At 52.7% G+C, this 14,456-nt stretch overlaps 1 protein-coding gene across 1 annotated transcript in view; it reads left to right on the forward strand.

Moving 5' to 3' along the window:
• CPSF3 (cleavage and polyadenylation specific factor 3) overlaps positions 1 to 14,456 on the forward strand; it is a 122,735-nt gene that overhangs the window by 69,026 nt on the left and 39,253 nt on the right. Inside the window, exons 11-14 of the mRNA XM_075341089.1 lie at positions 4,921 to 5,073; positions 5,652 to 5,760; positions 5,863 to 5,961; positions 6,425 to 6,519. Of these exons, the coding sequence (XP_075197204.1) occupies positions 4,921 to 5,073; positions 5,652 to 5,760; positions 5,863 to 5,961; positions 6,425 to 6,519 (456 nt within the window). The remainder of the gene's footprint in view (positions 1 to 4,920; positions 5,074 to 5,651; positions 5,761 to 5,862; positions 5,962 to 6,424; positions 6,520 to 14,456) is intronic.

Below are 14,456 nucleotides of genomic sequence, written 5' to 3' on the forward strand. Positions count from 1 at the left end.
GCTTCTTTTGCCCCAGCATTCGCAGCCGTATGGGCGCTACAAGCTATCTCAGCAGGTCAAGCGCAAATTGACACAGCCACACGCACGTCCGCGCCACAGGTGGCGTCCATAACCACTCAGACGTCGGCATTTGCGTCTTACGCTATTAATGCTATCCTGGACTCTGCGAGCCGTACGGCGGTTGCAGCCGCCAATTCGGTGGTACTCCGCAGGGCCTTGTGGCTACGGGAATGGAAGGCAGATTCTGTTTCCAAAAAGCGCTTAACCAGTTTGCCAATTTCTGGCGAACGATTGTTTGGCGAGCGTTTGGATGAAATCATCAAACAATCCAAGGGAAAGGATACATCCTTACCCCAGCCCAAACCGAACATACCCCAACAGAGGAAGGGGCAGTCGAGGTTTCGGTCCTTTCGGGGCGCGGGCAGGTCCCAATTCTCCTCGTCCAAAAGGCCTCAGAAAGATCAAAGGAACTCTGATGCATGGCGGTCTAAGTCACGTCCTAAACAGACCACCGGAGGTGCCGCTACCAAAGCGGCTTCCTCATGACTTTCGGCATCCTCACTCCGCATCCTCGGTCGGTGGCAGGCTCTCCCGCTTTTGCGACACCTGGCTGCCACGGGTAAAAGACCGTTGGGTGAGAGACATTCTGTCTCACGGTTACAAGATAGAGTTCACCTCTCGTCCCCCGACTCGATTCTTCAGGTCATCCCCGCCTCCCGAACGAGCCGAGGCTCTTCTGCAGGCGCTGGGCATTCTGAAGGCAGAAGGAGTGGTGGTCCCTGTTCCTCTTCAGCAACAGGGCCACGGTTTTTACTCCAACTTGTTTGTGGTCCCAAAGAAGGACGGGTCTTTCCGACCTGTCCTGGACCTGAAACTTCTCAACAAACACGTAAAGACCAGGCGGTTCCGGATGGAATCCCTCCGCTCCGTCATCGCCTCAATGTCCCAGGGAGATTTCCTTGCATCGATCGATATCAAAGATGCTTATCTCCACGTACCGATTGCTCCAGAGCACCAGCGCTTCTTGCGCTTCGCCATAGGGAACGAACACCTGCAGTTCGTGGCACTGCCGTTCGGCCTGGCAACAGCCCCACGGGTTTTCACCAAGGTTATGGCTACTGTAGTAGCGGTCCTCCACTCTCAGGGTCACTCGGTGATCCCGTACTTGGACGATCTGTTGATCAAGGCACCCTCTCTAGAGGCATGCCAACACAGCCTCGACGCTACCCTGGAGACTCTCCAGAGTTTCGGGTGGATCATCAATTTTCCAAAGTCAAATCTGACACCGGCCCAATCGCTGACATACCTTGGCATGGAGTTTCATACCCTCTCAGCGATAGTGAAGCTTCCGCTGATCAAGCAGCGGTCACTACAGACAGGGGTACAATCTCTCCTTCAAGGTCGGTCACACACCTTGAGGCGCCTCATGCACTTCCTGGGGAAGATGGTGGCAGCAATGGAGGCAGTTCCTTTCGCGCAGTTTCACCTGCGTCCTCTTCAGTGGGACATCCTACGCAAATGGGACAGGAAGCCGACGTCCCTCGACAGGAACGTCTCCCTCTCGCAGGCGACCAAAGCTTCCCTTCGGTGGTGGCTTCTTCCCACTTCATTATCGAAAGGGAAATCCTTCCTACCCCCATCCTGGGAGGTGGTCACGACGGACGCGAGTCTGTCAGGGTGGGGAGCGGTTTTTCTCCACCACAGGGCTCAGGGTACGTGGACCCAGCAAGAGTCCTCGCTTCAGATCAATGTTCTGGAAATACGGGCAGTGTATCTTGCCCTGAAAGCGTTCCAGCAGTGGCTGGAAGGCAAGCAGATCAGAATTCAGTCAGACAATTCCACAGCGGTGGCATACATCAACCACCAAGGCGGCACACGCAGTCGGCAAGCCTTCCAGGAAGTCCGGCGGATTCTGCTGTGGGTGGAAGCCACGGCCTCCACCATCTCCGCAGTTCACATTCCAGGCGTGGAAAACTGGGAAGCAGATTATCTCAGTCGCCAGGGCATGGACGCAGGGGAATGGTCCCTTCACCCGGACGTGTTTCAGGAGATCTGTTGCCGCTGGGGGGTGCCGGACGTCGACCTCATGGCGTCCCGGCACAACAACAAGGTACCGGCGTTCATGGCACGGTCTCAAGATCCCAGAGCTCTGGCGGCAGACGCCTTAGTTCAGGATTGGTCGCAGTTTCAGCTCCCTTATGTGTTTCCTCCGCTGGCACTGTTGCCCAGAGTGTTACGCAAGATCAGGGCCGACTGCCGCCGCGTCATCCTCGTCGCTCCAGACTGGCCGAGGCGGTCGTGGTACCCGGATCTGTGGCATCTCACGGTCGGCCAACCGTGGGCACTACCAGACCGACCAGACTTGCTATCTCAAGGGCCGTTTTTCCATCTGAATTCTGCGGCCCTCAACCTGACTGTGTGGCCATTGAGTCCTGGATCCTAGCGTCCTCAGGGTTATCTCAAGACGTCATTGCCACTATGAGACAAGCTAGGAAACCAACGTCCGCCAAGATCTACCACAGGACGTGGAAAATTTTCCTGTCATGGTGCTCTGCTCAGGGTATTTCTCCCTGGCCTTTTGCCTTGCCCACTTTTCTGTCCTTCCTTCAATCTGGACTGGAAAAGGGTTTGTCGCTCGGCTCCCTTAAGGGACAAGTCTCAGCGCTCTCTGTGTTTTTCCAGAAGCGCCTAGCCAGACTTCCACAGGTACGCACGTTCCTGCAGGGGGTTTGTCACATCGTCCCTCCTTACAAGCGGCCGTTAGAACCCTGGGATCTGAACAGGGTGCTGATGGTTCTTCAGAAACCACCATTCGAGCCAATGAGAGATATTTCTCTCGCACGCCTTTCGCAGAAAGTGGTTTTTCTAGTAGCAGTCACTTCACTTCGCAGAGTGTCTGAGCTAGCTGCACTGTCATGCAAAGCTCCCTTCCTGGTGTTTCACCAGGACAAGGTGGTTCTGCGTCCGGTTCCGGAATTTCTCCCTAAGGTGGTATCCCCCTTTCATCTCAATCAGGATATCTCCTTACCTTCTTTTTATCCTCATCCAGTTCACTCTACATTTCTCGTACGGCGCCCCTGCGCCGCTCGGATGCACTCTTTGTCCTTGTCGCTGGCCAGCGTAAAGGGTCACAGGCTTCCAAATCAACCCTGGCTCGGTGGATCAAGGAGCCAATTATCGAAGCTTACCGTTCGGCTGGGCTTCCGGTTCCCTCAGGGCTGAAGGCCCATTCTACCAGAGCCGTGGGCGCATCCTGGGCTTTGAGGCACCAGGCTACGGCTCAGCAGGTGTGTCAGGCGGCTACCTGGTCGAGCCTGCACACTTTCACGAAGCACTATCAGGTGCATACCTATGCTTCGGCGGATGCCAGCCTAGGTAGACGAGTCCTTCAGGCGGCGGTTGCCCACCTGTAGGAAGAGGCCGTTTTACGGCTCTCTTACGAGGTATTATTTTACCCACCCAGGGACTGCTTTTGGACGTCCCAATTGTCTGGGTCTCCCAATAGAGCGACAAAGAAGAAGGGAATTTTGTTTACTTACCGTAAATTCCTTTTCTTCTAGCTCTAATTGGGAGACCCAGCACCTGCCCCTGTTTTTTTGTGTACACATGTTGTTCATGTTGAATGGTTTCAGTTCTCCGATATTCCTTCGGATTGAAGTTACTTTAAACCAGTTTATAATTCTTTTTCCTCCTTCTTGCTTTTGCACCAAAACTGAGGAGCCCGTGGGAGCACGGGGGGTGTATAGGCAGAAGGGGAGGGGCTTAACACTTTTGAGTGTAATACTTTGTGCGGCCTCCGGAGGCATAGCCTATACACCCCAATTGTCTGGGTCTCCCAATTAGAGCTAGAAGAAAAGGAATTTACGGTAAGTAAACAAAATTCCCTTCTTCGCTATAGGAGCAAAGCTTGCTGTAAATCTGTAACTCTGTTTACTAGCAAGCCTTGCCGTACTAGCAAATCCTCACCGCACACACTTCCGGTTCCGTACTTCCACCGCGCTCTGACCCGCTCTTGCAGTCCGCACAAACACACACGTATTATGCTCACCGTACCTTCCATTCCATCGCCGGCCTCGTGGTTCTTGTAGTTCGCCCGTACAGTATGTGTATCTTGTAACCATCGCGACGATGGAGAACCTTCCGCTGTCAGCCGCTTCTCAAAGGCAGCGCGCTGACCAATCGGAGGCAAGCGTCTCCTGCCTTTGATGTCAGCGCTCTGGCAGCGGAAATTCCGGCATCGGTCGCGATGGTTACCCGATACACATCCTGTACCGGCGAACTACAAGAACCAGGAGGCCGGCGAGGGAACGGAAGGTAAGGTGAGAAATATGTGTGTGTTTGTACGTGTGTGGAATGACACAATAGGGGACCAGGATGGGACATTTAACAAGTTGTGGAAGAAATTGTCTGCATTGCAATTATCTCCTATGGGAAATTTTGCTTTGCTAGACGAGTAACTTGGTTTACAAGCACACTCCCATTGTTCTTGTAAACAAAGGCTCCACTGTATACAATTTCTTGAAGTTTCACATCATTTCCTTATATTCCGGTTGTGTCCCATGGATGTCCCCCTCTAGTATCCCCCCTCCATCATCAGCTGCCATGCAGACGTCTCCTCTTTTGAAACGCACTGTGCACAGGTCACTAGCGCAAGTGCCATGGATGAAACCAAATGACAGGTAGGGTCACATAGCCACCGACTGCCATCTTATTGCCAGGGCTGTTAAACGGAGCGTTGCACTATCAAGGTGCTATGGCTTCAGTAATAAAAGAAAAGAAAATGACACAGAACTGCAAGAAATTGTATATTAGTAAATTGAACATAATTCTATATCAAGCCTTTGGTGATGGTTTCCTAAATAAGTGACCAGCCACTTTAGAGAATGAAGCATAACTATGTATATCTGTGATAATCTGCAGATACTGGTACACGGTGAGCAGAACGAGATGGCTCGTCTGAAAGCTGCTCTCATCCGCGAATATGAAGATAATGATGAGGTGGATATTGAGGTTCATAATCCAAGGAACACAGAAGCTGTGACCCTAAATTTTAGAGGAGAAAAACTTGCTAAGGTAAGAAGTGTGATGGAAGCAGCTTCGATTCATAGATGCAAAGTGATACCGGGGCTTACACCAGTACCACATTATTCCCGACCTATATTAGGCCTGTCTGTGCTTCTAAGGGGGGTTTAACTTGAGGTGTTAGATACCCATCCTCCTTGCTGGGGGATGTAAGCGTTCCTAATTGAGTAACTGTTGAGGGCGGCTGGTTGTATTATGTGAGACAGCTACACCTCTGCACCATCCGAACCACAATGTGGCTGAAGCTGGCCGGGCTCAAGAGCTGACAGCGCACCCAGTGATCTCTGCCAGCTTCAGTGCAGAACTTACAAGCCCTAATAGAAAGAGCTTGTAAGCACTGCTCATGTTTGGCCACAGCCTTTAGACAGCAGCAGAACCATGTTTCCTTAGCTATGAGCGATAAACGATAAGCAAAAATAAATAAATAAAAGTAAGATCCGTGGTAGAACGAGGCAAGTAATTATCAAGTGTGATTTGCAAACTTGCTAAGCACTTGGCAAGCATAGTGTACATGTCTTGCATGGGGAGTAACCCTTTAAGATTTCTGCAATCTGCTTGCTTCCTACCAGGTGATGGGTTTGCTTGCTGATAAGAAGCCGGAGCAAAGTCAGAGAGTCTCGGGGATCCTCGTGAAAAGAAACTTCAACTACCATATCCTTTCTCCAAATGACCTCTCCAGTGAGTGCTCCGCATACATTCTCACCTAGGTTTTTTATTGAGCGACATTGCAGAGTCTTCTGCCTAAATCTGCTGTGTACATTGATCTCTGCTCTCCCATAGGTTACACGGATCTGGCGATGAGCACCGTGACGCAGACACAAGCCATTCCTTACACCGGTCCTTTCAACTTGTTATCTTACCAGTTGCAGCAGCTGACAGGTGGGTGATGCTTCCCCGGGGCTCACAGTACTGGGGACTGCACTGATGATGTATGCTATGAGCACATTGTCGCGCTGTACTCTCTGCTAGTAAAAAAGCAACAAATGTCCTCATTTCATCTCCCTTTAATGACCTCAGTGGATGTTTACTGATTATAATTTTTTTTTTTGTAATGCATGTATTTTTTTTTCTTCACTATAAAATTCAACAATTTAGCTTCTACAGCCTCTATGTATATCAGTACATGGCATGGTAGCATGCTTAGAGGGATCCTGTCACCAGATGTGTCACTTATAAGCTGTGGCTATAATCAGTGAGCCCTTATACACAGCACTCTTAAACATATCTTCATAATGAAAAAAGAAGAAAAAAATCCCACTCTTCTTACTGCAGATGCTTTTTCCTGCAAGAACTGGACAATCCCTTTAAATGATTCATGTTGAATCTGCTTTCCCTCTTCCAGGTGAAGTGGAAGAAGTTGAAGTAAATGAAAAGGACTGTCTGAGGGTCTTCAAAGCAATCTCGGTGGTAAAGGAGGAAAGCATGGTCATACTGGAGGTGAGCAGATACGCTGACTTTTTCTTCATCGTTCCTTATGGGAGACCCAGACCATGGGTGTATAGCTTCTGCCTCCGGAGGACACACAAAGTACTACACTAAAAAGTGTAGCTCCTCCCTCCGAGCATATACACCCCCTGGATAACCAAATCTAGCCAGTTCAATGCTTTGTGTTCAGGAGGCACACATCCACACATGCATTCTCATATGATTTTTGATTTTAAAGAGTTGGAAGAAAAGCGGGTCCAAGCTGGACTCCCGGCATGTCCCTTCTCACCCCACTGTGTAGGCGGTGTTGTTAAGGTTGATTTCAAGGCTGGAGCCTTTCATGCCGCGCTCCTTCACCATCCCTCGGGCTCTGGCTTGAAGTGGGAGCCAGCACGGTTCTCACTGCTTTGCAGGAGACCGGTCTCCATCCGCAGCCCTTTCAGGACCCTGCCGGACGGAGCACTCATCCCTCAGGGACCTGGCCCTGCGTCTCATAAGCTAAGTATTGAGACGTTATTGAGGGGTCCCTTGTACATTTCTTCAGCGCTCTATTGGGAGACCCAGACGATTGGGGTATAGCTACTGCCTCCGGAGGCCACACAAAGCACTACACTAAAAAGTGCAAGGCCCCTCCCCTTCTGGCTATACCCCCCCGTGGTATCACGGGTTCTCCAGTTTTCAAGCTTTGTGCGAAGGAGGTCAGACATCCATGCATAGTTCCACAGATTTTAGTCAGCAGTAGCTGCTGACTATTTCGGATGGAAGAAAAGAGGGCCCATATAGGGCCCCCAGCATGCTCCCTTCTCACCCGTTGATGGTGTTGTAAGGTTGAGGTACCTATTGCTGGTACGGAGGCTGGAGCCCACATGCTGCTTTCCTTCCACATCCCCCTGGGGGGCTCTGAGGAAGTGGGATCCTGCCGGCCTCAAAGCTCTGACGCCGGGCTCCATCCACAGACCCATTTGAACCTGCTGGATACGGAGCTGGAGTACCGTTCAGGGACATGGCCCTGCACCATTACAGGTACTCTGTGTCCCCGTATACACAGGCACAGCACACTCCAGACTTGCTGGGTGTGCTAGTGCGCCGGGGACAGTAAAGGGTTACAGTCACTGCAGCTTTGCTGAGTGACTTTGTGTATTGGGAACTACCGCGCCGGACGCTCCGGGAGCGGCGACGCGGCTGGGACTTGTAGTTCGCCGGGGACTGGGCGCCGACCGCGCTTTTACGGCGGCGGCGCTTATAAATCCAGTCCCCGGCTTCTGCGGCCTAGTGCCGCTTCGTTCCCGCCCCCTCCCTGTCACTCAGGGAAGGGGACAGACGCTGAGCAATCAGCAGCGCCGAGGGCTGGAGCCTTATTTACATGCTCCAGCCCTCTCACTGCACACTGTCGGACGCCGGATTCCCGCTCTGACTTGGGGCACGCCCACGGCCCGCCCCTCCTCACACGAGCTGGGGAAGACGCCGGCAGCCATTACTGCAGTCCGAGCTCGGACTTTCGGCAACCAGGCAGGACGGTGGCGACCATACACCCGCTTATAGGCGGGCGGTAAGCGGCACACATAGTGCTGACCCCAATATATACTGCAGTGTGTACATGTGTATTTTAACTGCATAGGTCGCTATATGCCCGCTTGGAGAGCGACACATCAGCAGCAGGAAAGCAGGTGTGCTAGGGCACAGGCTTTCTAGGCTGCTTGTATTGCACGTACTGAAGTGTTCATTTGTGTTTATGCTTGTATGCTATACACTGCACTGTACAGTCGCTAGTCTTAGCTATATTCTCCTGGAATGGCTAGACTACAGCAGCAGAAAACCAAGGGTGCTGGGGCACAGGTTTTTTTCTATGCTGCTTGTATTGCATGGGCTGCAGTGTGCATTTGTACTTGTGCTTGTATGCTATACATTGCACTGTATGGTCACTCTTCTGGGCTATATTCCCCTAGATGACTAGTCTACAGCAGCAGAAGAGCAGAGGTGCCAGGGCACAGGCTTCTATGCTGCTTGTATTGCTTGTGCTGCAGTGTTCATTTGTACTTTATGCTTGTATGCTATACATTGCACTGTACGGTCACCAATCTTGGCTATATACTTCTAGATGGCTAGTCGGCAGCGGCAAAAAAGCAACACAGATTTTCAGTGCTGTTTTTACTACATGGGATGCTGTTCATGACACCGTCCCATTGTGTGCATGCTCCCCTGTAGCACTTCGTCTGCCGGGGTCTCTAGCACTTCGTCTGCCGGGGTCTCTACTAGTCGTGGCCAAAGAAACCACCTGTCATCCCTGTCCAAGGACAGGGACGGAGTTGCAGTTTCGACAGATATATTGTCATAAGATAGAGACTTGCAGTCCAGACAGGCCATGGGCAATCTTCCTGACCAACCTCATTTGGAACGGGGGGGTCCCAGGAGGACTCTCTGTATGATAAGGCAGCTCTCCAGGACTTTGATCCTGACATCGCTATCAATCCGGATACACCGGATGGTAACGCCATACGGAATGATCCTATAGCGTCCATCAATGGAAGGTTGGATCTTTCTCCCTCAGCTCCCCCAGTGGAGGAGTCAGCTTCACAGCAGGAGAAGTCCCTTTTCAGTATCTCAAACGGATATTGAGTATTTTTCTGGCCACGCTGACTTCAGAGAAGCAGTCCAGAAACACCACGCTTACCAGATAAGCGTCTTCTCCAAACGTTTTTAAGATACACGTTATCCCTTTTCCCCTGACGTGGTCAAGCGCTGGACCCAGGGTCCAAAGGTGGATTCTCCAATCTCCAGGCTTGCGTCTAGAGCCATAGTTGCACTGGAGATGGGGCTTCACTTAAAGATGCCATTCACAGACAGATGGACTCTGGTTGAAATCTGTCTAGGAGGCTATCGGCGTGTCGGTTGCTCCGGCATTCACAGCCGTATAGGCAACCTAACCTTTTCAGCTGTTCTTGCGCAGCTGGCCTTGAGCACATGTACATCTGTACCGCAGAGGCGTCCGTAACTCCGCAATGTCTGCACTGCGACTTACCCTATTAATGCTGTCCTAAAAGTACAGTCGAGGTTTCGGTCCTTCCCAAGCTCGGGCAGGTCCCAATTGTCCTCGTGCAAAAGGGCTACAAAACCTCAGACGGGCTCAGATTCCGGCCGGGCTCAATCACGCCCAAGGAAGGCAGCCGGAGGAACCGCTACCAAGGCGGTCTCCTCATGACTCTCAGCTCTCTCTCTCTCTCCGCATCCGCGGTTGATGGCAGACTCCCCCGCCTTTGGCGACATTTAGCTGCCACAGGTCACAGACCGGTGGGTGACGGACATTGTGCTCACGTGCACAGGACAGTGTTCTGTTCTCGTCCTCCGACTCCATTCTTCAGAACCTCCCCACCGAGCAGATACCCTGCTGCAGGCGGTGGACGCTCTAAGAGCAGAAGGAGTGGTGATCCCTGTCCCCCCTCAGGAACGAGGGCGAGGGTTTGTACTCCAACCTCTTTGTGGCTCCAAAAAAGGACGGCTCCTTCCGTCCTGTTCTGGACCTAAAACTGCTCAATAAGCATGCGAACGCCAGGCGGTTCCGGATGGAATCCCTCCGATCCGTCATTACCTCAATGTCTCGAGGAGACTTCCTTGCCTCAACAGACATCAAAGATGCCTATCTCCACGTGCCAATTGCTACGGAGCACCAACGTTTTCTACGTTTTGTGATAGGAGACGACCATCTTCAGTTCGTAGCTCTGCCATTCGGTCTGGCGACAGCCCCACGGGTGTTCACCAAGGTCATGGCAGCAGTGGTAGCAGTCTTGCACTCTCAGGGACACCCGGTGATCCCTTACTTGGACGATCTACTCGTCAAAGCACCCTCCCTCGAGGCATGACAACGCAGCCTGAATGTTACGCTGGAGACTCTCCAGACTTTCGGGTGGATCATCAATTTGGCAAGGTCAAATCGGTCACCGACTCAATCACTAACGTATCTCGGCATGGAGTTCACACTCTATCAGCGATAGTGAAGCTTCCGCTGAACAAGCAGCGTTCACTGCAAACAGAGGTGCAGTCTCTCCTTCAAGGCCAGTCGCACCCCTTAAGGCGCCTCATGCACTTCCTAGGGAAGATGGTGGCAGCCATGGAGGCAGTTCCCTTTGCGCAGTTTCATCTGCGCCAACTGCAAGGGGACATTCTCCGCCAATGGGACGGGCAGTCAACCTCCCTGGACAGGAAAGTCTCCCTTTCCCAGACGGCCAAGGACTCTCTGCAATGGTGGCTTATTCCCACCTCATTGTCACAGTGAAGATCCTTCCTACCCCCATCCTGGGCAGTGGTCACGACAGATACGAGTCTGTCAGGGTGGGGAGCAGTTTGTCTCCGCCACAGGGCTCAGGGGACGTGGACTCAGCAGGAGTCCACCCTTCAGATCAATGTTCTGGAAATCGGGGCAGGGTATCTTACCCTACTAGCTTTCCAGCAGTGGCTAGAAAGAGAGCAGATCCGAATCCAGTCGGACAACTCCACAGCGGTGGCATACATCAACCACCAAGGAGGGACGCGCAGTCGGCAAGCCTTCCAGGAAGTCCGGCGAATCCTCATGAGGGTGGAGGACACAGCATCCACCATATCCGCAGTTCACATCCCGGGCGTAGAAAACTGGGAAGCAGACTTCCTCAGTCGCCAGGGTATGGACGCAGGGGAATGGTCCCTTCACCCGGACGTGTTTCAGGAAATCTGTCGCCGCTGGGGGGTGCCGGACGTCGACCTAATGGCGTCTCGGCACAACAACAAGGTCCCGGCATTTATGGCACGATCGCGCGATCACAGAGCTCTGGCGGCAGACGCCTTAGTGCAAGATTGGTCGCAGTTCCGGCTCACATATGTGTTTCCACCTCTGGCACTCTTGCCCAGAGTACTGCGCAAAAAATCAGATCCGATTGCAGCCGCGTCATACTCGTCGCCCCAGACTGGCCGAGGAGATCGTGGTACCCGGATCTGTGGCATCTCACGGTCGGCCGACCGTGGTCACTACCAGGCTGGCCAGACTTACTGTCCCAAGGGCCGTTTTTCCATCGGAATTCTGCGGCCCTGAACCTGACTGTGTGGCCATTGAGTCCTGGATCCTAGCGTCTTCAGGATTATCCCAAGGGGTCGTTGCCACCATGAAACAGGCTAGGAAGTCCACCTCTGCTAAGATCTACCACAGAACGTGGAAGATTTTCTTAACCTGGTGCTCGGCTCAGGGAGTGTCTCCCTGGCCATTTGCATTGCCTACTTTTCTTTCCTTCCTGCAATCGGGGTTAGAAAAGGGCTTGTCGCTCGGCTTCCTTAAGGGGGAAGTCTCGGCACTATCCGTGTTTTTTCAGAAGCGTCTAGCACGTCTTTCTAAGGTGCGCACGTTCCTACAGGGGGTCTGTCATATCGTACCCCCGTACAAGCGGCCGTTAGATCCATGGGATCTCAACAGGGTATTAGTTGCTCTCCAGAAGCCGCCTTTCGAGCCTCTGAAGGAAGTTTCCTTTCTCGCCTGTCACAGAAGGTGGCGTTTCTCGTTGCGATCACATCGCTTCGGCGAGTGTCTGAGCTGGCAGCTCTGTCATCCAAGGCTCCCTTCCTGGTGTTCCACCAGGACAAGGTAGTGCTGCGCCCCATTCCGGAGTTTCTCCCTAAGGTCGTATCCTCATTTCATCTTAATCAGGATATATCCTTGCCTTCCTTTTGTCCTCATCCGGTTCACCGGTATGAAAAGGACTTACGTTTGTTAGATCTGGTGAGAGCACTCAGACTCTACATTTCCCGCACGGCGCCCATGCGCCGTTCCGATGCACTTTTTGTCCTTGTCGCTGGTCCGCGCAAGGGGTTGCAGGCTTCTAAAGCCACCCTGGCTCGATGGATCAAAGAACCAATTCTAGAGGCCTACCGTTCTGCGGGGCTTCCGGTTCCTTCAGGGCTAAAAGCCCACTCAACCAGAGCCGTGGGTGCGTCCTGGGCATTACGACACCAGGCTTCGGCTCAACAAGTGTACCAGGCAGCTACCTGGTCCAGTCTGCACACTTTCACCAAGCATTATCAGGTGCATACCTATGCTTCGGCGGATGCCAGCTTAGGTAGAAGAGTCCTGCAGGCGGCAGTGACACCCCCGTAGGGGAGGGCTGTTTTGCAGCCCTAACATGAGGTATTTCTTTACCCACCCAGGGACAGCTTTTGGACGTCCCAATCGTCTGGGTCTCCCAATAGAGCGCTGAAGAAGAAGGGAATTTTGTTACTTACCGTAAATTCCTTTTCTTCTAGCTCTTATTGGGAGACCCAGCACCCGCCCTGTTGTCCTTCGGGATGTTTTTGTTGTTTGCGGGTACACATGTTGTTCATGTTGAACGGTTTTTCAGTTCTCCGATGTTACTCGGAGTTAATTTGTTTAAACCAGTTATTGGCTTTCCTCCTTCTTGCTTTGGCACTAAAACTGGAGAACCCGTGATACCACGGGGGGGTATAGCCAGAAGGGGAGGGGCCTTGCACTTTTTAGTGTAGTGCTTTGTGTGGCCTCCGGAGGCAGTAGCTATACCCCAATCGTCTGGGTCTCCCAATAAGAGCTAGAAGAAAAGGAATTTACGGTAAGTAACAAAATTCCCTTCTTATTGTGGGGAGAGTGTGTTATTTAACTTTGCTGTGATTTCCGGCCGGTTCTCTGGTTTTCACCTGAGAACCGCGCCGAGGGTGCCTGCTCGTTGGCCGCATGGTAAAATTTAGGCCCCGGCTTCGGCTGCGGCCTACTTTCGTTTTCTCTGCCCCTGCATGTCAGTCATGCAGGGGGACAGTGCGGCGCCGCCCACCGGCCGTTCAGCACAGGGGAGGACACTCCTCTCTGAGGAGATGTTTCCCTCCCCTGGATATCTCCTTGGCCCTCCGGTTCCCGCTCTTGGACTAGGCCCCGCCCCCCCTCCTCACTCCGGCGCCATTTTATCAGCATTCACACACTGATCGGCGCTGGCTGCTGCATCTCTGCAACCTGTCTGGGGGTCCGAGCTGTGGAATCCGGAGGGCACACAAAACGGTCTGGTAAGCCACAACCTCTGGTTGTGGACTTTCTTATACACTCTCTGGGGGTCATTCTGAAGGAGTGTGTTCTTTACTGCAGAGCCTCCACCTCAGCAGCATGTCTCTCACTAGGAGCAAGGCTGCAAGGCTGTACTCAATATGCACTACATGTAAGCTCGTACTGCCTGAACCGAGCACATATCCACATTGTGATGCCTGCTCTAACATGGTGGTGCCTCAGCCTGGAGTCTCCCCAGTGGTCCCTCCGGCTGCTTCGGCCCCGGTGGCTGAACCCCCGGCTTGGGTAGAATCGTTTTCTAAGGCTATCTCCCAGTCCTTTGCCGACTCCATGGGACAGCTGTCCCGGACTCTGCTGAGCATGCATCAGCCCCCTTCTCAGGGCGCCTCTGCTGCTTCGGCTCGCTTTGCAGAGCTCACAGAGGATACTTCATCTGCTCCCAGACCCCGTCCTCCTAAAAGGAGACGCAGGGACCCCTCTCCTTCCTCGTCCCGCGGCTCCGATTCACGAGCCGACTCGCAGGACGAGAAGGATGTCTTTACTGGGGGCTCGGACGCTACCTCCATGTGCCCCATTGATCTGACCGAGGGTGATGCGGATGTTAGTGATTTGATTGCGTCCATTAATTCCGTATTGGACCTCAATCCGCCAGTATCAGAGGAGCAACCCTCTCTGGCAGAAAAGCACCAGTTTACCTTGCCTAAGAGAACAAGGAGTGTGTTCTTTAACCATTCCAGTTTTCAAGCCACTGTGTCCAAGCCCAGGGCCTGTCCTGACAAACGCTTCCCAAAGCGTCGTTCTGATGACCGTTACCCTTTTCCACCAGAGGTGGTCAAGGAGTGGGCTCTTTCACCAAAAGTGGACCCTCCGGTGTCTAGACTCTCAGCCCGGACAGTTGTATTTGTAGCTGATGGCACCTCCCTTAAGG

The sequence above is a fragment of the Anomaloglossus baeobatrachus genome, chromosome 3 (genome assembly GCF_048569485.1).
Source record: "Anomaloglossus baeobatrachus isolate aAnoBae1 chromosome 3, aAnoBae1.hap1, whole genome shotgun sequence".
In the NCBI taxonomy this organism is placed as follows: Eukaryota; Metazoa; Chordata; class Amphibia; order Anura; family Aromobatidae; genus Anomaloglossus; species Anomaloglossus baeobatrachus.